Source organism: Peromyscus californicus, unplaced genomic scaffold (genome assembly GCF_007827085.1).
Source record: "Peromyscus californicus insignis strain IS unplaced genomic scaffold, ASM782708v3 Scaffold_13__1_contigs__length_99412109, whole genome shotgun sequence".
NCBI classification, from domain to species: Eukaryota; Metazoa; Chordata; class Mammalia; order Rodentia; family Cricetidae; genus Peromyscus; species Peromyscus californicus.
The window spans coordinates 9,288,327-9,312,598 of record NW_026294424.1 but is presented as its reverse complement, the minus strand read 5'-3'; the positions used below and the strand labels follow the sequence as shown (position 1 = coordinate 9,312,598).

The following is a 24,272-nucleotide window of genomic DNA, read 5'->3' as shown; positions in this document are numbered from 1 at the left end:
AGAGTTCTCACTTCCCTACTAGGTTTATTTTTCTTGTTGATACTTAGCATTTTTCCACATTGTCTTGAGTGTAGGCTTTATTGATGGTTTTCTCTGTTGTATTTCAAAGGTCTGATTTTCCTCCCATCTCTCAGCTGAGAGAATTGACAGTTAGTTTTTCCTGACAAGGTACGAAGCCTTGATGGTTTCTGTGTTTGAGGAACTCCTATTTTACCTAGAACACGGTTGTCACACCAGCCCCTCAGAATGCAGGTCAGTCTCTGGAGGAGGGCTGCTTCTGCAGAACCAGCCGGTCCTCAGGGCTGACTCTAAGCTCTTCTCACATGTGCCTCTCTGCTTTTGTGCCTGCCTTCTAGCCAGAGCCTCTAGCTGCTGCCAGATGTGTCCGCCAGCCTCTGGCATCTGGGCCATGTGTCATTCTTTGTTCCTGTCTTCACAGGTGTGCTAACATCTCATCAGTTCTTCCCTCCATCGTCTCGTTCTTTGGTGCTGCTTTTCCTCATCACTGTCCTTTTGTCGGGCCTCAGAAGATTAGAGAGCTGTTCCCAAAGCGCTGTTTGCTGCTGGTACTCCTGTCCACTCACCACCTTTGAGGAGTTCGTTCCTTACTTACTCTGGTTAGGTTCTGGAAGAGTCGTGCCCAAATTTGGAAATTAGCATGTTGTATAAAACTACTGGGAGTTTGTTAAGGGACCTGGGTCTGGTGTTCTTTGCAAGTAGAAATTCCTGGTTGGGTTAATTTGGTCACCATTGATCATGATCATCAGGAATGAGCTGGCGGTGTGGCTCTGGCAGTAGAGGCAGTCCTCCTCCTGCCTCCTCCCCCAAGCATACCCCAGCATTTTCACTGAGAAGTGTCAGCCGGGATCACTGACACATGCAGTCTCCCCGATTCTTTTTTAAAGAACCCCTCCCCCCACTTCATTTTTATTATTTATTTTTTATGTGTATGGGTGTTTTACTTGCATGTATTCTTGTACCCCAAGCGTGCCTGGTGCCCAGGGAGGCCAGAATGGGGGTGTTGGGCCCCTTGGGTGGGACTGGAGTTGCAGACTGTTATAAGCTGCCTGTGTGTAGATGCTGGGAATCAAACCTGTGTCCTTTGGATAAGCAGCCACTTAATCACTGAGTTGTCTTTCCAGTGGGTTCCTCTTTTTTTTTTTTTTTTTTTTTTTGATGGATATTTAAAAATGCATTTAGGGGCTGGGGAGATAGTTCAGTTGGTAAAATGCTTGCCATGCAAGCATGAGAACCTGAGTTCAATCCTTAGAGCCCTCTTCAAAAAATATTGGGCAGTGGTGGTGCACGCCTTTAATCCTAGCACTCGGGAGGCAGAGGCAGATGGATCTCTATGAGTTTGAGGCCAGCCTGGGCTGCAGAGTGAGTTCCAGGAAAGGTGCAAAGCTACACAGAGAAACCCTGTCTCAAAAAAACAAAAAACAAAACAAAACAAAACAAAACAAAACAAAAAAAGAGCAAAACACAAGAATGGTGGCAAGCAGTTATACTAACAGAGCTAGGGAGGCAGAGACAGGCAGATTCCTGGGGCTTGCCCAATCATCAAGCTCCAGGCCAGTGAGAGACCCTGCTTCAAAAACATCCAAGGTTGTCCTCTGGCTTTCACATGCATGCAAACACACATGCACACACACTCATATACAGATATTTGCACATGTGCCCCCCAACACAAATATACACAAAATTACACAGGTTTTACTATGGCAATTCATCAGCAAATAGTACCTGACTTGGAAAATTAAGAGTTTAAGTATTTAATGAGCATCTACCAGGTAGTCTTTGAATTTTAATTTCATACACCTATTAGAAAAGTAGACTTAATATATTTGTTCCCAGTGTCTTATTTGGTATGCATTATGCAAATACAGGTTGAACATCTCTAGTGCAAAATTTTCAGATTAAGGAGGTGCAACTAGTTAGCATTTGTGCAAATACTCCAAAAGAATGAATGCAAGGCTGGAGAGATTGCTCAGTGTTTTGAGAATGCTTATTACTCTTGTAGAGGACCTGGGTTCATTTCCCTGCATCCACATCAGGTGGCTCACAACCACCTGTAACTCCACTTGTAGGGGCTCCAGTTCCTTTTGGCACCCACAGGCACCAGCATGCATATGGTGCACACCTATGCACATGCACATAAGATAGTAAGTGACACAAATACAAGCTCCAGTTTGTCTTCTAATTATTGAACGTACGCCTTCCTGGGGTCATGCACTCTGCTTTGGATCTGCTGGCTGGTTGTGTGGTTTGAAGTGGGGAACCTTTCCTAGCAGTTCCCAGCTCACTGTAGAGACATACATTCGGGGCAGGAAGAGGTTTACCCACAACAACAGAGTAGACACATCGACAGTTTCTGCCCAGTGCAGGCTCAGAGGGAGAAAGGTGGCTGGGGCTCAGCTTCATAAAGAACCAAGGTAAAAGGCCAGGCATGGTGGCACACGCCTTTAATCCCAGCACTCAGGAGGTAGAGTCAGGTGGACCTCTGAGTTCGAGACCAGCCCAATCTGTGTAGTGAGTTCTAGGCCAGCCTGGGCTACAAAGTGAGACCCTGTTTCAAACAGACAAAAACAGAATTGAAGGAACTAGTTTTACTCTCCTGGATGAAGATCAAGCTATGGTCACATCCTTTATAGCACCTCAGAGAAAGAAGAGGCCACACATGTCTTTTGCCAGAAAGTTTTGAGCAAGCAGCTCAGTTATTCTAGGCACAGTGGCCCAGGGCCTTAAGAGGTCAGAGAGCTAGCTCTCGCCAGTGGCTGGCTGTGTGGCCATTTGAGGGGAAAACAGGGAGTGGACCATCAGGGAAAGGAAGCGCACTATAAGAGCTCTAAGGGTTCCCTCTGGAACCTCGAGCCGAGGCTTCTGAAGTCTCTCCATAGTCACAGGGAAGGTGAAAGGAAGCACCAACTCCTATCTCCCCACTTGCCTTCCAGCCTGAGAACCAGACTCTGTACCTGCAGACGGGAAGAGGATTTGGGTGGAAAGTCAGCAGCTTCCACCATAATACTGACAGCTCTACTAAAGCTGAAATCTTTCTGGTGGATTTGCCTAAAGGAGCCAATAGAATGCGGGTTTCTTGGAATGTGGACTAGGCTGGAAGGTTTTCTTCACAGAGATGCTTGGGGAACCCAAGTGTCAGTGTGTGCACAGCTGGAATGCAGTAGCTGTTAACCTTCATAAGCAAGATGACTTTTCTCCTGGTGTGTTCTCAGGTCTCTGTGGCCCTTAGCAGTGGCTCCATCCGAGTGGCCATGCTGGAAGAAACTGGAGAGCGTGTCCTCATGGAAGGGAAGCTCACCCACAAGATTAACACAGAGACTTCCCTCTGGAGCCTTGAGCCGGGCAGGTGTGTTTTGGTAAGTGTGGTCACCTGTGTGCAGAGCTCCCAGGTGGGTTTTAAACCTGCTGTGATGCCCCCTTTGGCCAAGTCTTCCCAATGAGCAGTGAGACAAACTTTCATTACAGTAATTGGGACAGACTTACTTAATCCTTTGCATCTTTAGCACCCAGCTCCTGCTCAGAGTCTTATCTCCATGAGCCTTCCCGTTTGTATCCTCTGCCCCTCAGGGTCCTAGTCATTCCTGGGAACCCACTTTCCTATATATCAAGGCAAAAACAAGGACATTAAAATGAAAATGGAGGTGGCATTTTTCCTAGGTGCCAGTCTTAATAAGCTCCCCAAGGAGATCTCACCTAGCACCTGGCAAGGCACAAGGTAAAGTTCAAGAATAGGTCAGTGAGGTGTGAATCTGAAGGAAGAGCTCACTTGTTACTGGTCAACAGACCCCACACTTTGGGCTGTGTGAATCTGAATGAAGAGCTCACTTGTTACTGGTCAACAGACCCCACACTTTGGGCTGTGTGAATCTGAAGGAAGAGCTCACTTGTTACTGGTCAACAGACCCCACACTTTGGGCTGTGTGAATCTGAATGAAGAGCTCACTTGTTACTGGTCAGCAGACCCCACACTTTGGGCTGTGTGAATCTGAATGAAGAGCTCACTTGTTACTGGTCAACAGACCCCACACTTTGGGCTGTGTGAATCTGAATGAAGAGCTCACTTGTTACTGGTCAGCAGACCCCATACTTTGGGCTGTATGCTTCTTGGCCAGATGTATGCAGCTCATCCTTCTCTCCTGTGATAGCTCTGACCCTTGTGAGTGGTCACTGACTATATGCTGGCATCCAAGAGGAAAACTGTGGCACAGCATACCTTGGATTAACTTGTTTCCTCTTTCTTTCTACAGAGGGAACAAGTTAGGTAAGAGATAAAGATGAAAAGAAAAACACTAAGTCTTTGGATGAAAAAATCCTTAGGCCTTCTTCATGTATGTAACATAAACTAAAGACAGTATCTGTTAGATTTGACAAGAGGTGCTCAGTGAAGGCCGGCCTCTCTGGGGTACCCAGGTTGGTCCTGGTGGGTAAAGAAGAAAGCTCTCAAGCCCACAGTGGCTCTGTCTTAGCTACCCCCATGTTTCAGGGGGAGGCGTAGGCTAGGGACTGAGGGAAAAGGACTCAGTCAGTGCCTGTGGGGATCGGGAGTATCTTCTGCCTCATCTTGCTGTCAGATCCGAAATAGAACTATTGTTGCTCGTGTGGAGATGGTTCCTCATGTAGGAATGTGCCCAAGGGCTTCCAGGTCCTGACCTGCCTCAGTTCCTCTTGAGGTCTCCGAAGGCTCATGCTTGTCAAGTTTTCAGAGGTGGGGCTGGATCTGGTTTGTCCTGTGTTCTGAATCTCCCAGCACCTAGGCCTACCTTTGCCGATGGTTAGTACTGGTGATATCCCTAGGGACTTGACTCAGGGCTCCACCAGCCATGTATAGGCTGCGTTTGTCTGTTGTTCTCTACCTCGCTGATGCACATCCCTTGGCAGGGCAGCATTCCACAGCCAGAGAAAACAAAAGTACTCTTCTGCCAATGGTGTACCCATTGCCTCTGAAGGTTGACTTTGGGTGTCAGCATGATTGGGTTGAAGGAACTGGTAAGGCATGGGTGTGTGTGCAAGGATGTTTCAGAGAAGACTTTCATGCGTGTCCGTGATCTGAGTGGGGAAGACCTACCCTGAATCTGGGCAGCACAGAACAATCCAATAGGCTAGGCTCAGATTGAACATGATGTGGGGAAGAGAGACATTTGGCCTTTCTCTGCCTTTCTTCTCCCAAGCAGGCATGCATTTTGCCTTGGGTATCAGACTCCGGATTCTTTATCCTTTCAACTTTAGGATTTGTATGGGTGACCCTTGGGTCTTCAATATCTAACCAAGTCTGTACACCATAGGGCTCTCTCCTTCTGAGGGTCTGACATCCCTGGCTTCACACCTTGCAGATGGCCCCTCTGATCATGTTAGCCAATTTAATGTGTATTATATCTGTGTGTGTGTGTGTGTGTGTGTGTGAGAGAGAGAGAGAGAGAGAGAGAGAGAGAGAGAGACAGAGAGACAGAGAGACAGAGAGACAGAGAGACAGAGAGACAGAGATCCGAGATCTCACTTGTTCTGTTTCTTTGGAGAACCCTAATGCAGCCTTCTTGAGTGTGGCAGCTCAGTCCCCTCCCCTTATCCTGACCTTTAAACCTGCATATTAATAGTGCTGTACTGAACTTCTAGATCTGAGCACCCTAGCTCCTTTCCTTGGCATGCAACTTGAAGTTCCAGGTGCTCTTCCAGTCTCTGTTGAGCTTTGCATGGTCAGGTGGTTCTGGAGCACGAGTAGCATGTCAGTGCTGGACTGGTAGCCTTGCTCTTGGAAGGCACTGCCTGTGGCTGCTGTGAACACCATGCTAGGGTTCTCTGATTCTAGGGCTGCTGCTTTCCACGAACTGAGAGTTCTGTGACACCCTGTCTTCTGCCTTGACTAGTTAAACTCTCTGCAGAGTATGGGATAAGTTAGGATCCCAGCTCTCTGCACAGCTCACTGTTGGGAGCCTTTTCCAAGTGGTCTGTGTCACTCAAAAGCAGCAGCATTCCCCAAGGGAATGGTCTTTGGGTTCACAGACCCCATCTGTGTTCAGAATCCACTGGGATTAAAATCTGCATACTAATCATTGCTTTTGTTTTATGTCTATAAATATATGATTGTTACTAAATTACCTCTAAGAGCTTTTGCTGATAAGTCCAACTTTGACTTCTAAATAGTCCAGAGCCATGTTACTTTTGGGAGGGGGTGTCCATACTGGTGGAATAGGATGGAGTCATCTATTGTCACTCTATACCTATAATCCTTGCACTTGAGAGGATGAGGCAGAAAGCTTGCCATTAGTTTTGGACCCGCCTGGGGCTACACAGCAAGAAAATACCTCAAGAAAAGAGGAAGCAAACAAAACACTGGGCCAGCAAGATGCTCAGTTGGTAAAAGTGCATGCCACCAAGTCTGCTGACCTGAATTCATCTTAGCACTCATACAGTGAAGGGAGAAAGCTGATTTCCCACAAGTTGTCCTCTGACCTCTCTCTGTATGTGTGTCATGATTCACACACGTGTACACACACGTACACACACACACACACACACACACACAGAGAGAGAGAGAGAGAGGGAGGGAGGGAGGGAGGGAGGGAGGGAGGGAGAGAGAGCGCGCGCCATATAAACAGGAAAAATCTATAAAAAATTTAAAAATGGAATAGAATGTGGCTGATGGCCCAAACACTAGCATCTTACATTAATTGCCAACATATATTTAACACAGGTACTTTATGAGGTACATGATACTCTTTCATTGTTTGCAGAATCTTAGAAGTCAGGCCTTTGAGACTTTGAGATGGGGTTGTTATTTGCCCAAGTGTGAGATTGAGCCTCAAAGCCATGTCTGGCTGGCTGGACTTTTTTCTCTTGGAAAGGTCTAACCCCTTTAACTGGGGTTGGGAGAGTGACGCTTTCCAGCCAAGGAGAAAAGGCGAAGAGGGAGGGAGATGATCCTCGTGGTTGTGAGATGCTCTCGTGTCACCTTGATGTGGTGACACCTTTCCCAGGCTGGAGGGAGTCCTGTACTGTACCTGTACCCTCATTAGCCTGGCTGGAGACAGCTAGACAGCTGTCCTGTAGAGGACAGTCAGATGTAAGGACCTCCTTCCTGGTATCTAGGCACACACTCCCTTCCTGCAGACCCCCTGAGTCCTCTTCATCCATGTTCTGCTATGGTCTTGCTTACCTGTGTTCCAGTTGCTATTAGGGTTTTAGTTTGATTTTGCCAGATACCTACGGTCTGGAGTGTATGAAAAGAAATAACTAGCTGCATTCAGACGACGCCATGAACATGGCATCTGTGGGTACTATGCCATCTCTAGTAGAGCCAAAGGAAGCCCCTTGGACCTGAGATACCGCACCCATCAGTTCCTGTCCCTCAGAGTTGCTGGCACTGTTAATTGGCTGGATTTTATTTTTAGGGGAGGATCACTTGTGGACAATAAGGGATTTGAGAAAAGGGGGGCCTTGGGCATTATAACCACTTCTCCTGGCTCTCTCGGCCTAGGTCCTTGCCTGTACTTGGGGTCCCTTCCCAATGAGAGGTGCGAGGCTGGTCTTCCACCCTTTATGACTGCAGCCTCAGCAAGTAAGTGCTGTATGTTAAGGAATGTGTCCAGTTACAGACATGAAAAGTTTGGTGTGTTTTTGCTTTATTTGTTGATGACCTCTTGGGGCCAGTTTTTTCTTCTGATTACATACATGAGACAATCCTATAAATTACCGAGCAGATTATTTTTATTCATAAAGGGCCTGTTTTTGTTCCACTTAGCACATTGCATCTACTCTGTGGACTCAGCATGTGTATTAAGCAAAGGTTGCCTGACTATCAGGGGGCCGGCCTGTGAGCTGTCACTGTAGCCATGCTTGACTTTGGTATGATCCTTTCAATGAGCACCTGGCTCCTGGTCTTCACATGCCTACTTATTGCTTCTTGTTAGGCCTGGGAAGATGGCCTCTTTTGGAGAAAAGGACTTTGCAGGTGTAGTTAAGAATCTCAGCATGAGATCATTCTGGATTTTCTGGGTGACCCCTGAATTCAGTGAAAGACACTCTTGAAAGAGGCAGCAGAGACAGACACAGAGAATCCTCATGAAGACCAGGCAAAGACTGGAATGATGTGGACATAAACCAAGGGATGCCAGCAGCTGCCAGAAGCTGAAAGAAGCCAAAGGATCCTTCCTTGAAGCCTGCAGGGGATTACAACCATACCTACTTCTTGATTTGGGACATCTGGTCTCCAGAACTACAAGAAATGGATGGGTGACGTTTTTAAGTGCCCTCTCCTCTGGCCCAATCTGATATTTGTCATAGCAGCCCTCAGACACTCGCATAGGGCCCTTGCAGCCTCTGTGAAGAGGAGTGGAGTTTGGAGCTGTTATTGGTACCCCAGACTCTGCCATAAGAGCTTCTGACCTCCTCACCTCACCGCAGGGGGTGCAGACGTGCCGCCCGCTTCTCAGCACCTTCCACGTGGCCTGTTTCTCCTCCCTTTTGTGGTGGATCCCACACCAGACAGTCAGGGCAGGCAGGGGTGGCAGCTAAAACCGTGTGACAGTTCTTGCCTCCCTCCCTCCCACACTTGAGAATGTTAAATGAGACTTCTTGACTCAGGCAAGCTCCTTGCCTGGTTACGGAGATGTAAAATCAGCCGTGGCAACAGTACCAGCTACTTTTCCTGATTCTTCATTCGGTTCCAGAAGCCAGGCACTGAGCTAGTGCATTGTCCTGGTTTCTTCCTCCCTGTGGAGAGCTGGCAAGCTCGCTGCCCTCTGCACTGTGTGGGTAGCTGTAGGCAGGCAGCATGCTCTGCTTCAGGGGCGCTCAGACAGGGCTGTGTTGGAAAGGTAGTTGGAGCTGCCTGAGAGGTGAATGCCATTCCACACACACATCTTCATGTACTGACATCATACACACAAACTATTTAACATTGCTTAGATAGCTCTAGAATATTTTCTGAATAAATAGATGCTGGAGTTCAGGCTTTAAAACTTACTGCACTGTGTTTATTTATGATTTTTTTTTTTTAGCCCTGTGAGTATTTTTATACAAGCCGCACCTCCCTGCCTGTATTGAGATGATTTCCTGAAGTTATTATTTCTCAAATGTGGAATCCCAGGATGATTACTGTCGTGGCTCCCCCTGAAGGGTGCAGCATTTCTAGAGTGGTGCCAGTGATGTGTCAGCACCGGCATCCCCGTGTCTCCCCAGCCAGGGACTACTTCATTTTCCTTGCCAGTTTGTCTGGACATCTCTTGTTGTTCTTTTAAGGATGAAAGAAATGGTCCCTTGTTTCCTGACTCACGAGCCACCTTTCCTGATGTAGCAACATTTCCTGGCCTGTGAGGATGTCCTTGTGTATCATTTACTATACCCCTTCATAAATCCAGAATGGAAGCTATAGATTAAGTTAGTTTAGCATTTTGGCAAGCGCCCTGAACCTGGGATGTATGTGAACTGGAATGAGAGCCCACCTTTAGTTGATGCCGTCTCCAGACCGAGTCCTGTTTCCAGTTTTTCTCATGACTCTTAACATCATTCTGTCCCTGGATGCCAGTAGGGAGGAGCTGAGGCTTGGAGCTCACACAGAAGGCTAAGACTCCTTGTTCCAGATGACAGCAGGACTGTGCTGAGCAGTGGGTGGGCCTTCAGCCCTCCTCCAGGGTGCTAGGAAGAAAGTGGAGTATAGCTTTTATCGTTTTGTTGTACCCACTCTATAGAGTGTAGGTGTATTGTGCCTCCCTGGGTGAGATCCATGGCTGTGTCCTGTCTGACCTGCGCAGTGTCTTAGTTTTGTTTTAATGTCTTAGGCTCACAAAAGCAGTTGATGACATTGAAAATCAGGAGACTCTCTGTACAGTGGTGGCTTGCAGCATATCCACAGGAGTCAGAGGCTGCCCACATCTTTCTTCCCCCAGTGGGTGTCGAGCTGAGCAGGTGCACCGCCATGCTGTCATCTCACCCCATTATCTGCCCTTGTTCCAAGGTGCCTTCCTGGAAGGAACGTCCCACAACATTCCCGTTGGCCCAAACTCAATCATACGGGCAGCTGCGAGGAGCAGAGCCATCCTCACTGGGCACAGTGCTTCCCTGAATAGAAATGAGGTTCCGTTACTAAGGAAGGAAAGGGATATAAATGCTGGTGAGTCATCGGCACAGATCGGGGGATGCTGAGGTAAGTTTATTCACACTGAGGGTGAAGTTTCTGTGAGGACATTTTGGGAGCACTGTTTAGTCAGTGACAGTCTGGTGTCCCTCTGGGAAATTATTGTGTTCTGGGACCAGGTAGATAAAAGAGGACCTGGAAAATGAGAGTGTATCCAGGAAATGGTGAGGTCACAGTGACCTTGTAGAGCATCATCTAATTCTGACCCAATGAAGGATGGTTCAGAGTGACTTTTTAAGCCACTGAGAAAGGAGGAAGCCAGGAGGCGGCACGTAGTTTCCTTATAGAGAAGGTGCTCACTTTAGCAGTGCCCATGCCCTTGTCAGTAAGGAGAGACTGGCTTTAAGGTCAGGTTCCCTGGACTGTCAGGGAGATGGGACCTCACACGGTCCTAAGAAGGATGACACTTGTGTGTTGGTGACAGTATGGGAAGGCCTGGAGCAAGAGAACAAACATTCTTGTGAGATACCTGCAGGTAGGCCAGAGACACACCTCAGGAGAGGAACACTGTGGACGCGGTCCTTAGCAGAGTAGAGAGGACCAGAGTCCTGTGCTGCAGGGAAGCTGAGGCCGGGCTGTTACTTCCGAAGACTTGCTTAGTCTTCGGAAGTAACTTGGGAGAAAGGGCCAAGACAATGTTCTTTACTCTTAAATGATTCAGAGACACCATTATTTGTTACATTTTAGGCAAACATACACATACAGAGTGGCACAGTACAGACACACAGCTGCTAAATGTCTGTGTGGTTATCTGTGCTTTGAGCAGTGTGTGAGTTTGAAGTTATTTGCAAATAAGAAATGAGCGGTCTAGCAAGCACATGATGAAACTCAGCATCATTCGAGAAATGAAGTAAAACTTACAGTGAGATGCCTTTATACTCATGAGGGTGGCTGCTGAGGAGGAGCTGTGATGCCTTCAACTCCTTCCTCACTGCTGACGTGAGAGTGAGGCGCTGGACATAGCCAGTGTACTCACATAGCAGCCCTGCTGACCTGCGCTGCGCTCCCGAGAAGTGGAATCGTGAAAATCCTTACAGTGGCTTCCCGCCTAACTGCCAAACGTAGGAACACCTACGTGGCCATGGACAGGTAGCGATCACCTGCATCATGGAATGGCCTGGCCAAGCGTCATAGCCCACAGGCTCCAGAAAGGAAATGCATACAGGCCCACAGCAGTGGGTGTCCGTGGGGAAGACATCGTGGACGTGGACAAGCTGGACTGCGAGATGAGCGCTGCAGACTGAAGTGGAAGGAGGCCTGGTGTGGGTGGGTTGTAGCGGAGGCTTGAGGAGACGAGCCGCACCAGGGTGAGTTACTGTGTGCAAACTGTACCTCCGCAAGTCTGACTCCTCAAAAGTAACACGGTGTTCAAGCAAAACCAGTCAGTTTCAGCAAACCGTGGGGCTGCTGTGGGAGGGTGTGGTCCCTAGCCAGCAACCCTTGAAGCCTGTTCGAAGAGTGTTTCTCCTCTGTTCTCACCCAACTCTGGTTCTGTCTTTAGTGTTGAGAACACCCGACTCTACCCCTGGAGACCTGTGTGCATTCTAACCACATAGTTTGCTTAGAAGACTAGGTTCCCAGAGTGTCTTACCTGAGTTCCCTAGAGGTAGCACTCCAAGGAAGTCAGTGATGTTCAGAAGAACTTGTCAGCTAAGACTTCTGGGACATGAAGCTATTTACAGAGAAAGGGGTAGGACTGGATGTGAGGGTAAGGAGCCAGAACAGAACATGAAATGCTCCAAGGAAGCTCTGTGGAAAAGGAGGCCAATGAAGGATAAGGGTAATTGTCACACTGACAGTACAGCCTTACTTAGCCCTTCACTGGTGTGACACCAACAGTACAGCCTTACTTTACTTAGTCCTTCACTGGTGTGACACCGACAGTACAGCCTTACTTAGTCCTTCACTGGTGTGCTCATCCTTAAAAAACACAGCAGCAGAAGATAATTTCAGAGTATTCAAAAAAGTTTTGGGTTTCCAAGAACTTTCGGTGCTATCTGTTGCCCCAGCACCAAGAGCAGCCTGAACCGTCGCAGGAGAGAAGTCACTGAGGAAGGTGCTGGAGCTTGTATGCTTGCATGGAGTCCGGAGAAAGAATAGCCAGTGAGCTCCCACACACACCCTTGGAAATGGATCCCGAGTGTCCATGAGGGAGTGTAGACCTGAAGGCCGTCCTTGTGCAATGCCAGGCTGTGGAAGTGGTACAGCCCCAGTGGGAGACAATCCGGTGGTTTCTTGAAACATGAAGTAGATGTACCAAGTGCCCAGCAATTCCGTTCCTAGGTAAATACCGAGGGAATTGCGACTGGGAACTCATACAAGTGGTAGCATTATTCACAGTAGCCAAAAGGTGGAGAAGTGTCCATCAACAGAGAAGGGATCAGTAGACTGTGGTAAGTAAGTTATTCAGTGGAATGCTGTTCACACGTGGAGAGGAATGAAGTTCTGATACATGCTGTAACACAGGCGATCCTCCAAAACTTTGTACTAAGTGACGTAGCCAGACGTTTGTGTGAAATCGGAAGAGACAAAAGCATTAGTAGGGTGGGCAGAGAGAAATTATTAGGGTAAAATGAAGAGTATATCACTGGGTACAAGGCTTCTTTTTGGAGTGATGGAAATGTTTCAGGATACAGATGTGGTGGGTGGTTGCAAGTGGATGTACCAAGTGCCATTCAACTGTTGACTTTTGAAAAAAAGTTATGGGACTTTCATAGTTTAAAAAAAAAGTGTTTTCTTTTTGTTTTTTGTTTTTTTTAACAAGGTGGCTGACATCTCTTACCAGTATAAATAAGTGATACATTTGCGTGGTACCTGTTACCATTGTGGCTGAAACTATGTTCTCTGGTACAATAGCCCTCGGCTTCTAGTAATATCCACTTAGCATTTGACATGCACACCCGACTAAGGAATATTTTAATTAAAGATGTTTTAAAATCTTTTACCTGGTTGTTGTGAGTGGTGCATACTTTTAGTCCTAGTTCTCAGAGATAGGAGAATTCATGAGATCATGAATTCAAGGCTGTCTGGACTACATACAAGACCCTGTCTCACAGAAGCGGGAGAGGGGTGCTTGAGGGGCTTGAGAGATGGCTTAGTGGGTAAGAGCACTCGCTGTGCAGGCATGAGGACCTGAGTTTGAGTCTCCAATGTCCATGTTGTGGGTGTTTGTTTTTTAATAAAAAACAACAGCCCAAACCAGGCATGGTTGCTTGTGTTTGTAATGGGGAGTGGGGGCAGATCCCAGGAGCTCACTGGCCAGCTAGCCTAACTCCATAGGGTGGAGAGCAGTAGAGGAACATTACCCAGCATTCTCTGTTCTCCACTTGTGCATACAGGCATACACACTTGTTCATGTCCATGCAACATACATACATGCACAAAAAGCCTGAAATGTAGTACAGTGGTGATTACTTCTCTGGTATACACAATGCCATAGTTTGATCCTGACTGCTACAAAAACCTTTGAGGATTTTTGGAATAACTTGAGCATGTTCCTGTAGTTAGACATTCTGTGAAATTAAAGACAGATAAACTATTTCTAATGATAAAAGGGTTAGGATTCATCATGAATTTTATTAGATTTGCTGAGTACACATGTGGACCTGGCATAGGGTGAGCCCCATCCTATCCCCGCACTCTAGACTCAGAAGTAGACCTCTCCCTTCCTCCTGGCAGATAGCTATAATCCACTCTCTCCTGCGGGACAGACCAGTGACTTGTCCTTTGTTCCAGTGCTTACCATGCCTGTGGAGCATCGGTGTGGAGTTGAGTCTGGTCTGTGGGGGACAAAGGTCTTCTAGCAATAACTGAACTGCAGACACACTCGGTCTGCCCCTGCAGTGCTCCTGGCAGGCTGGTAGCTGAAGGAGGCTCCACTTCACACAGCCCTGACTTACGAGATCTGTCTTTATCTTAAATAGGCACAGCAATGTGTATGTTCCAGAGCCTGGGGGTTCTGATAGTCTCTTATTGTAGATCTCATGATTGTTACTCCTAAAGACAAAAGGCTCTCTTTCTAGCAGTTTGCAGTTCTGTAAGCACCTCAGAATCTCTTCTGGAGTAGAGAAAGCTTCCTACTCAAAGGTTCTTCACCGCTCAGGCTTGGTAAAGATAGAGCAGAATTCTCAGCGTTAGGGTCTCTGGGGCTTATTTAGGGTTCCCACCTCATAAGTTGCACATCACTTTTAGGCCAGGGGGCCGGGATATCTAGAATAGCTTTGTTTTAAGGTGGGACCAAACAGCAGAAGTCATTTTCTGGTGGGGCTGCCACCGTAGGCAGGTGCTCCTCCCTATTTAAAAAGGTGGTTTTCTGTCTTTGTGTGTGTGGGTGTTTGCCTGCGTGTGTGTGTCTGCACCACATATGTGCAATGCTCACAGAGACCAGAAGAGGGTGTTAGATTCCATGGGATTGGAGTTATGGGCATTTGGGAGCCACCACGTAGACGCTATGACTCAAACCCAGGTCCTCTGGAAGAGCAGCCAGTGCTCCTAACCAGTGAGCCATCTCTCCAGCACCTCTTGTCTATTTTTATTCCCTTGTGCTTTGGGTATCAGGAGAAGTTTTGAGGTACTGATGTCATGTCATGATGACACAAGTTTTTGTGTTGTTTTTCTTACTCGTTTCTGAAAACCTTCACTGAATGTTCCTGTACCGCTAGCCTATCCTCCTAGATATTGTGGACTGACCCCAGGATTCTAAAGGTCAGCCTTAGCAGAATATTTAACTATGTAAAGATGTGTTGCTGTTTTACCTTGCCTGCCCAAGGCACCTGATTGATCTAATAAAAAGCTGAATAGCGAGGGAGGAAGTATAGGCGGGACTTCCAGTCAGAGAGAGTTAAGTAGGAGGAGGAATTTAGACTGGGGGGTCAGGGGAAGAGACCCCAGGGGCCAGCCAGCCAGACACGGAGGAAGCAGGAAAGTAGGACATACAGAATGGAAGAAAGGTAAAAAGCCTTAAGGCAAAACATAGATGAATAGAAACAGGTTAAATTAAGTTTAAAAAGCTAGTGGGACAAACCTAAGCTAAGCTGAGCATTCATAATTAATAAGTCTCTTGTGTCTTTATTTGGTAGCTAATTGGTGGCTCAAAGAAAATGCCAGCAACCCTATCCCCCTCTGTGAGCACTGAACGGTTTTATCCTGTCAGAGCCATCATACTGTGTGGGCAAACATCACACCTTGCTCCACTCTGATGAGTCCAGCCAGTGACCATAAATGATAACTGCCAGTGCCTCCAGGGTCTTGTGTGTGTCCCTTTGACCAGTAGCCTCAGGGAATGGTGTGCCCTGCGTCTTATACTGTGTCCCTGTCACCGTAGCAGCTTTGCTTGAATACCAGCTTTGCAAGATGCCTCTGATGTTCTCTGTTCTACTCCAAATTCCGCTTGGCTTCTGAGTTTCTGTGCTCATGGGATAAGTTTTACAGATTCCAATACTAAGGGCTGCTGCACGATACTGTTGTGCTTGACCACAGTGCGTCTAGACTATCCTGCAGCTTGAGTTCAGCTCCTCCTGGGCTCCTCTCTGGACCATTGGAAGTAAGGACTGGGGCTGGAGGACTCCTGTAGGTACCAAGGAGGAAGAACAGGCCTCTGGGCCCCTAGTCATAGGAGGAATCTTTGAAAGATTCTGTCATTTATTGGGTTACACCCTTCATCTCAGAAGTCCCACCTCCCCTAAAGGCAGCAGGAGATTGTGTGTTGCTCTTGGAAGAAAGAAAGATCATTGCCAAGGGAGAAACTTGATTGAGCTGGGCAGAGACAAGACCTTACCAAGCAGGGTTTTCCATGGTGGGGATGCAGCAGCATGGGAAAGCCTAGGGCCAGGTCCTGTTGGATCAGAGAATTTTAGGAAACAATGTCTGCCTAGTAAGCGTGAGCACATGTGGTAGACAGTATGCTGACTCTAAGGACTAGTATCTACAGGATACCCTCAACATGACCCCTGGCTCAGAGGTTCCTTGTGTGATTTCATATACCTACTCAGACAGCCACCTTGCCTTTGTGTAGGTCTAAGCTCAGCCTGGGATATCTGCCCCTCGCATACTTTGCTCTGTCCCCAGCCCAGTATGCCTGTCCCCTAGTCGGCCCTGTCCACAGTGCTAAGTATTCTTTCCCCAGTGGCTTGGGCTGTTTCCTGCCATGCTTGATAGTTTTTTCCCTGCTTGTCCCAGGTGAACCTGAGCAAGGTTGGCGAGTACTGGTGGAGTGCGATCCTGGAGGGAGAAGAGCCCATTGACATCGACAAGATCAACAAGGAGCGCTCCATGGCCACTGTGGACGAGGAGGAACAGGCAGTCCTGGACAGACTCACCTTTGACTACCACCAGAAGCTGCAGGGCAAGCCGCAGAGCCACGAGCTGGTATGAGCACCGTGGCTCTCCTGTACCATCTGCAGGCGGGTGGGTCGTGCTGGTGGGGAAGAAGGCATGAAGATAAGTTTGTCCTGGCTTAGTCTCTGCTGCAGTTCTACACTGTCCTGCCTAGGAAAGCCCAGTTGCTCATGTCTTCTATTCCTTACCTGAGAACAGCTGCACACTGCTACTCAGCCACATCTCGTACCTGAGCTGCAAGCTCTGGTATCACAGCTTTGAGAGTGTTTGTAGATGTGCCCTGACCACACCATGGCCTAGAACTGTTTAGTTTTGGTGGCTCCCACTGGAGCCTTAGAGCCCCATTGGTGGAAGTCGGAGGGAGGGCCAGGCTGCGGGGCCCACTTAGGTTCTGATACAACAGCCAATGCAGAGCAAATAGGTAGGTGGGTGAGTGAAGTGCTGGGGCTATAATGAGAGAGTATGAGGTCAGCAGCTTCTGGGAGAGCAGAAGGCTGGCTCTGACCTGTGTAGTGCCCCAGGGACAGGCTTCCGGTGCCAAAGAATGATTGCTTAGATAAACACATTTTGTCTGTCCTTCCTTATAAGAATCCTGAGAGTAGCTACTTAGGGAAGAAAGGCTTTTGCCTCCAATTCTTTTCACTGTCAAGTGCCCAGCCATGCAGCACCTAAGCTTTTTGTGTGTGTAGACCAAGCATGGGTCAGACAGGGATCACCAATGGTGTATTTTTGGACAAAAACACGGAAAGCCAGCCCTCAGGACCCTAGAGGAGTTAGTGTGTGTTTCCTGTTGTCTCTGAAGGAGCCTTACTTCATGGGTTGTGTGAATTGTCCCCTCCTTCCCTTCAGAGTAGCGTTGTACGTGGGAGCAGGTGTCTTTGATAGCTTCTTTTGCTGCATTGGCCACTGGAGTGTCTTTTCAAGGACACGTCCCTGTGAGTAAGGTCAAGAAGCCTTTGAAGCAGTACTGGCGTCTTTACCCTCTTCCCCCAGGCCCCTACCAGGACATGTCCTAAGCATGCACTATGCTGGGCAGAGTAGGTTGACTGGCTGTAGGCTCTGCACAGCAGCCCTGGTTATTGGATGGTCTGTTTTTCACAATGAGGAGGTTGAATTTTTGATGTCTCAATATGATTGTGTCTCAGAGCAGCTCTAGCAGAGGGGTTGGGGTTTGCTTCTCTGTCCTGCCCCTGAGTGAGGTGAGGGGAAGGACATCTTTGTGGGTCCATGCACGCAGAGGTCCTTAGGTAGCAACTAGGAAGCTTAGAGCCCTCACCTTAGCAGAGATCGCCAGACCTGCTTGGTCACACTGTAATCCAGTCATGGTGGCCTTTGTGCACTGGTCAGAAGGTTGAGTCCTTACGGATCTGCTCACTCCTGTGTGCAGGACCAGGGCTTTGTCCTCAGAAGGACTCAGATGTGTATGTAAGGTGGCTGCCAGGGGAGAGTGTTTTGAGTAGAGAGGTGACTCCATCATCCTGGGGGAGGTGGAAGGAGGAGCCACCAAGTACCCCTGAGAAGCTTGTGCCGCAGACTGGACAGACTGGCCGTAGAGAAACACTGGAATAGATAGTGATTGTGGCTTGAACTGCCTTTGTGTATTAGCCACACCTCAGGACGTCTTCTGTAGACTGTGACTGAGACTTTAGAGGAGCTAGAAGTTCTCCAGCTGTTGGCACCTCTTATTCTCAAGGTCCCTGGTATCATATCCCTTGCAGGACACACAAGTGACAACAAACCCATTGTCATTTGTCTGGAGTTAGCAGCAGTGCAGGCCCCCCCCCCCCCCCCCCCCCCCCCGTCTTCTTCCGTCCCCTGGATCCCTGCACTCACTGTTTGCGCACATACACAGCTCTCCTTTCTTCCCTTGGCGCTGGTGCCCTCTGGCATGGCCTAGTATCTCTTCCTCAAGGACAGATGGAAAACACTCAGTCTGTATCAGTGAGGGCAAGCATGCGACTGTCTCCGAGGAGTTAAGAGACCAACCTCTTGAATCTGATCTTATCCAGAGAACAGTTCAGCCTTGTTTTTCAGTCTCAACAACGGTCCTCTGCAGGAGCTGGCTGCTTTGTTCCCATCTCTGTAGGTCTTAGATCTTCTTGTTCTAGTGGCTACCTCCCAGCCTGCTCTTCAGGGTTGGGAGTAGGGTAGTGTACTTATCTCCAGTAAACAAAGGCCTCCAGGAACCTCACTGCTAGTTTGAAACATGCTGGCAAAAGGATCAAAAGATAACAGTGCTAAACATGTGTGTGCACTGTGCACATGCACACTTAATGTAGCATCCCGTGCGTGACTTGCTGCTGGGAAGCTGGCTCACTGCAAAGGCAAGGCTTTGGGGGTGTCCTGTGTTGGCTTTCTATGAAGACCGCCCTCTTTGCCCACAAGACATTGCAGAAACTGAGTGTGGAACGGAAGGTTCTTACAACTGTGCATAGAAGACTTGTCCATGGCTGGTGAGCAGCTTCCACACAGCTGTTTATTATCCAACACTGAGAAACTGAGGAGACTGAACAACAACCCCAAGAAAAACCTTGAAGATGCTGTGGTCTAGGAGAAAGAGCTTTGCCTTGAGTTTACATTGATTCTGCCGTGGACTTGCCGTGGACCTGGCAAGGACCATAGAGAAATGAGTGTGCTTGTCCAGATGAGCTGCCCCAGCAAGGCCTTCAAGGAGCCTAGGGCCAGCAGTGCATGGGTAGAATACAGTGTGATTCCCTCGCCAGAGCGGAACTAATCAGGATGGCCGGGGAAGCCTCTGGCTATGGATAGTCGTGATACAGCCCTGTAGCTGTTAGGGCTGTGTTAACTCTAGCATGTCCCACTACCTGGCTGGTGTCAGTGCTGAAGTCTCAGCTCCTTTATAGGCTTGAAATGCTTTGAAGACACATCTTCAGTGTACAGCACTCTGGGGTTCCATGTAAAGTATCTTCAGCATCTTCTTTTATTGAACAAAGAAACAGAAGTAGAAAGGGAGGTCCATGGCCTTAGGTTTCCTGATACAGCAGGTTAGCCACATAATCAATACTCGTATGCCGGGGTTTTGTGGGTGGTTGAGGTCACTTCTCTAGGATTGCCAGTCCTAACTAAGAGAGAGAGAATGGAAATGGGGCCAGGTTCTTCTATCAGCCTCCATCTGCTATGCGCATTGGCAGCCACAGTTCCCAACGTGCTCTGTAGTGATGCCCATTTATGGTGTAAACTTGAAGTTTTCTAAATTTGCCAGAATTTTAAATTGTGCTTCTAATGCCACCAGTGCTTTGTATTTGAAGCATTTTAATTTTGAAGTGGTAATATACTTCTTCTGTCGTTCTGAAGTCTTTAATGTTGCCATTATGTCACGTCTTTCCAAAGTGGAAATGGAATGTTCTTCATCTCTTCCCTAGTGAGATTCCTTCGAGCAGGTGTTCATCTAGAAGGGGTTGAAGAAGTACACAGGTGCCATTGCTCTGTCTGCACTTAGATGTGTCTGTCTAGGATCCCTCCAGCCTGGTGGCACTTACCCTCCAACAAACAGTGACTGACGTTGCCCAGGCAGGTGCCAGCATTTCCTGTGAGTGGACTTGGTGGCACACAGGATGGTCTGATCTCGACCTGTGCTCTGCAGAAAGAGCCGAGCATTTATCTGGGCATCATGGGCTCCCTCGATTGTGAAAACAAATCTCACAGCCTGCCCTTTGCCCTCTGGGCTTGCTACAGTGGGTCCCCACCCAGCCACCAGGGTCTTAGAGCTGTTGTTCACCCTGCAGCTGGCTGGGCCTTGGTTATCTGGCTGGTCTCATCTTGGGTTTGTTTGAAATTGTACAGGTCACTTGTCTCATGGGCAAAGATGGAAGTCTGCTGTGCACTAAGTATCTTTGATGTGCCTGTTGCTACTTCACTTAGGTTTAAAAACAAACAAAACCTCTCAGCAGGAAGCTTGAGTTTTGTTTAACAGTCCGTCGTTCTGAGAATCCAGTGACTGTGCTGACAGTGGCAGTTTTCCACTTTACTTTCAGTCTGTCATCTTTGTGATAAGGGAAGCAGCACCTGACCTCTGCACCTGTTCTGCGGGGCTGTCTCCAGCAGGCCCTCCACTGGGGGGTAATGTCTAGCCACGCATCTTGTTAGTCTTTGTGGTTTTTTGTGGTTGGAAGACAGGGGAGAGTGCCCATCCTAGGGCACCTTTGTGGTGGCAGCTGAGGAAGGCAGATGCTCAGAGGAAGGCTAGCCCATCAGCAAGAGCAAGGTACAGGTGCTGCCCTCAGGGGCACAGCCTCCCAGCTTGTCCTGGCTGTAACTACACAACTCCAGTCTGCCTCTTACCTTCAAAGGCTAGATAGTTCAACAGAGGCCATAGGCTGGGAGGAGCTGAGTCCATCGGCTCTTACTGTGTCCTCAAAAGTCAGCAGGGCGTTTCTGACTGCCCCTTCCACAGCTGGATGCTTTGAGGTCTCTCCCCTCTGCAGCATCACATTTTGGGTCAAACCTATATTGTCTGATAATGCATTTCTCAACGACAAGAACTTCCTTGGGAAAGGGGTGCTAGAACACCTCTGCACACCTCAGTTGTGTCCCTGTGGGCCTGAAGCACCACCCCTTCCTATCTTAATCATCTCCCTGGAGATTACTGTAGGTTCTGTGGCATTTGGATAGACTTAGTGGGAAAGGGGCAGAAGATGAACCATACAGAGCAGTTACTGCTTTACTGGAGGCTGAGGCTGGAAGGCTAGAAATTCAGTTTGGGGAGAAGAGTCTTGCAGAGGAATTGGCAGTCACAGGATGCCGACCTTGGGCACAAACCACTGCAGGGCCTGCAGTCCTCTGGCCAGTTGGTCCTAGCAGGTAAATCCTCAAGCCCTGAGGAGGCAGGATGGCTCTGTGCCTACAGGCAGTCTGTTCTAGGAGAAAGCATGCAGTGCCTTGTGATCTCCTTTAATCTCTCTATTTTCTGTTTGTAGAAAGTCCATGAGATGCTGAAGAAGGGGTGGGATGCTGAAGGCTCTCCCTTCCGAGGCCAGCGATTCGACCCGGCCATGTTCAACATCTCCCCTGGGGCTGTGCAGTTTTAATGACCAGAAGGAAAGGAAACCCTCATCATTGGGGAGGTGGAGACCTTGCTCCCCTCACTCCCTGCGTGTCAGGGACTCGCTCCTCCTGATCAATCCTCATCTTTTCTTTCCTGATGAACCAGGCCTTCCCTGCTGACCTCGCACCTTCAGACTGTTGTAGAGAAGGTGCATGGCCAGCTGCTGCCAGGTAGTCTCTATGGCCAACCCTTTTGGTGTTTGAAATTAGGGAGGGACATGTCCCAGCAAACTGGGAGCACATGCTCTGTCTCCACAGCAACCAGCCACTGCAGGCAGCATTTCCTTCCTCCCCTGTTCTCTCTGCTTGCTGTTGTTTTGACGCTATTCTGCTTGCTTGTCTTCTGACTGGGGCTAAGGAATGACTAGGCTCTCAGACAAAGCTAAGTTGAAGTGTGGCCAGGCACTTGCATGAGGGCAAAGGGGGCATGGCCTTGGAGCTGCTTCTAGGCTGCTGTGGGACCTCACCTGTTGAGACCTGTGTGTGTGTGTGTGTGTGTGTGTGTGTGTGTGTGTGTGTGTGTTCACTCTTGCTCATTTCTTTGTGAATACACTTAGCCAGCCTCAGCTTCATGGGCAGCGCAGCAGAACCTGGGGTCTGTTTGCCTGGTGGAGATGTGGGGAGAAAGTCTGAGGTTCTGGTCTTTGGCCCAGCTGTGGCAAGGAGACTGTCTCCTTCTGACTGCAGCGGCCTGGCTTTGGTTCTTGCTGAGGTGATCCGAGCCTAGCCACCACTACTTACTCCATACAAGACCTCCGCTTGGGTGTGCTGCGGGAAAGCCTGGGTACCTTCAGGAAGAGATCACAGCATGTTAGTAGTCCATCGGCAGATCGTGTCACCCACATTCCCTAAGCAGCCTTGACCTTGAAGGGTGCCTCAGGAAGGAAAACTTATCCACTGGCATAAAGGCAACTACAATTGAGTCTAAGAAAATGAAGATTCCTGTGGGTTCCACGACTGTTTCACAGAGAAACCCTGTCTCAAAAAAAAAAAAAAGATTCCCCTGTGCCGATCACCAGACTGCTCCCTGGAGCTCAGAGCCTCTGTGACTGCAGACCACCTTCAGCCAGGGTGTGAAGACCTGACCAAGGAGCAGGGATCCAGGTGTCCCAACCCTTTCCAGGGCCCCTGTCTGTGCCTGTTGCTGCCTGGCATCTCCATTTGCCTGGCTTTGTCTTGGTGTGTGTGTACAGGTTTCTGTACTCTGGTAACCATACAGCCAGCGAGAATTAACACTCACCGAAGCCAAGGCAGCCTGCCCTCTGGAAATAGCCCTGTACCAAGTGTAGTTTCTATATGCTCGGAAGGAGCCACTGGAAGAGCGGGTTGAGGACTTACTTCAAGAAGCTTTCCGTCAACTGTGTAGACAGGAACTGGCTCACAGCAGCTGTTTGAGGGATTCCTGGTTTACAGTTGGCAGCTCTTGTAAAACGTCCGTACTAGGAGTTAATCTGTGGGTCCACATAGACCACACTTGTGGTCAGGGGAGAGTAGTGGGCCCCAAAGAGCAATTCTGGAGTCTGAGCTTGTGATTGGACATTGGTCACCAAGTTGATGAACTCTCTGAAGAGGTCACCCTTGGGAGAAGAATCTGTCACATTCACAAGATCCCCAGGACACTTGCGCTGCTTGTTCCTGAAGTTTCCATCAAGGTCCTAGGATTTGCACATGCCTGTTCCATGCAAGCTGTCCTACCTAATGAAGGAAGTCTCATGGTGTGTATGTATTTCCAGTCTTCTCTGTAATCCTATTGGCTCTCTCGACCCTCATCCTGTGGGTGGTCTTAGAGAAGAATACTGAAGTGTGAGAGCCCTGCATCTTTTTATTTGAGACAATGTTTCATTTCTGTGGCAACTTAGCTTCCTTCGGCATGGTTTTATTTTCTGTGTTGCATTTCTCCTTTGTCCTTGCCCTGTCTCCACAAAGAAGCCGGTGTAGAAAAAGCAGCCTGGGAACAGTGTTAGGTGTAGGCCATAGGGCAGGAACCTGTGCTCTGAGGGATCCCTGTGGCATGTATAGTGCATGGTGTGGTGGTGGCTGCTCCATCCACGTCTTCATCACAGTGGGGCTCAATCCCAGCCAGCCAAGTAGATAGTTCTTTGTCCTAAGGCACTGACTGCCCTGCCTTGCCCAGCCACTGAAACTGGCATATTGCCTGTTTTCTCTTTTTAGACATGACAGCCACAATTTGGTCTCTAAATCCCACCCGCTGAGGTCTGAGGAAGGCAGGGTGATTCCACCCCCTTTGTCCAAAGACGCAGGAGAGTTGAGTGTCCGGCGTACAAGCTGCTCTGGCTCCTTGGTGTTGGTTTGCAATAAAATCTGTATTTAAGCAAGTCTGGGTCTGTCTGTGACATTCACTGCAAGACACTTCTGAGTGGTCATTATCCTTGACTTCTAGCCATGAGTCCTGAGTTCCTATACATAGTCAGCACCAAAACTGAATTCTCTGGGTTATTTCTTATCTGGGCTGTCACTACATATAGAAATTCTGCCGGGCGGTGGTGGCGCAAGACTTTAATCCCAGCCCTCGGGGGAGGCAGAGCCAGGCAGATCTCTGTGAATTCGAGGCCAGCCTGGACTACAGAGGAGATCCAGGACAGGCACCAAAACTACACAGAGAAACCCTGTCTCGAAAACCAAAGAAAAAAAGAAAGAAAGAAAAATTCTATAAGCAATTAATCAGTTGTATTATTTCAGGCAGGTTCTGGGTTTCTGTTGTACC

General features: G+C 48.6%; 1 protein-coding gene across 2 annotated transcripts in view; it reads left to right on the top strand.

Annotated features, from left to right (window-relative positions):
- The window catches only part of Nudcd3 (NudC domain containing 3), a 103,961-nt gene extending 80,078 nt beyond the window's left edge, over positions 1-23,883 (top strand). The window contains exons 4-6 of one of the 2 annotated variants that reach the window (XM_052734450.1): positions 3,231-3,374; positions 16,325-16,513; positions 21,421-23,883. In XM_052734450.1, the coding sequence (XP_052590410.1) occupies positions 3,231-3,374; positions 16,325-16,513; positions 21,421-21,531 (444 nt within the window). In that variant the 3' untranslated portion in view covers positions 21,532-23,883. The remainder of the gene's footprint in view (positions 1-3,230; positions 3,375-16,324; positions 16,514-21,420) is intronic. The other variant, XM_052734451.1, reaches the window with a different exon arrangement.
- The last annotated feature ends 389 nt before the right edge of the window (positions 23,884-24,272 follow it).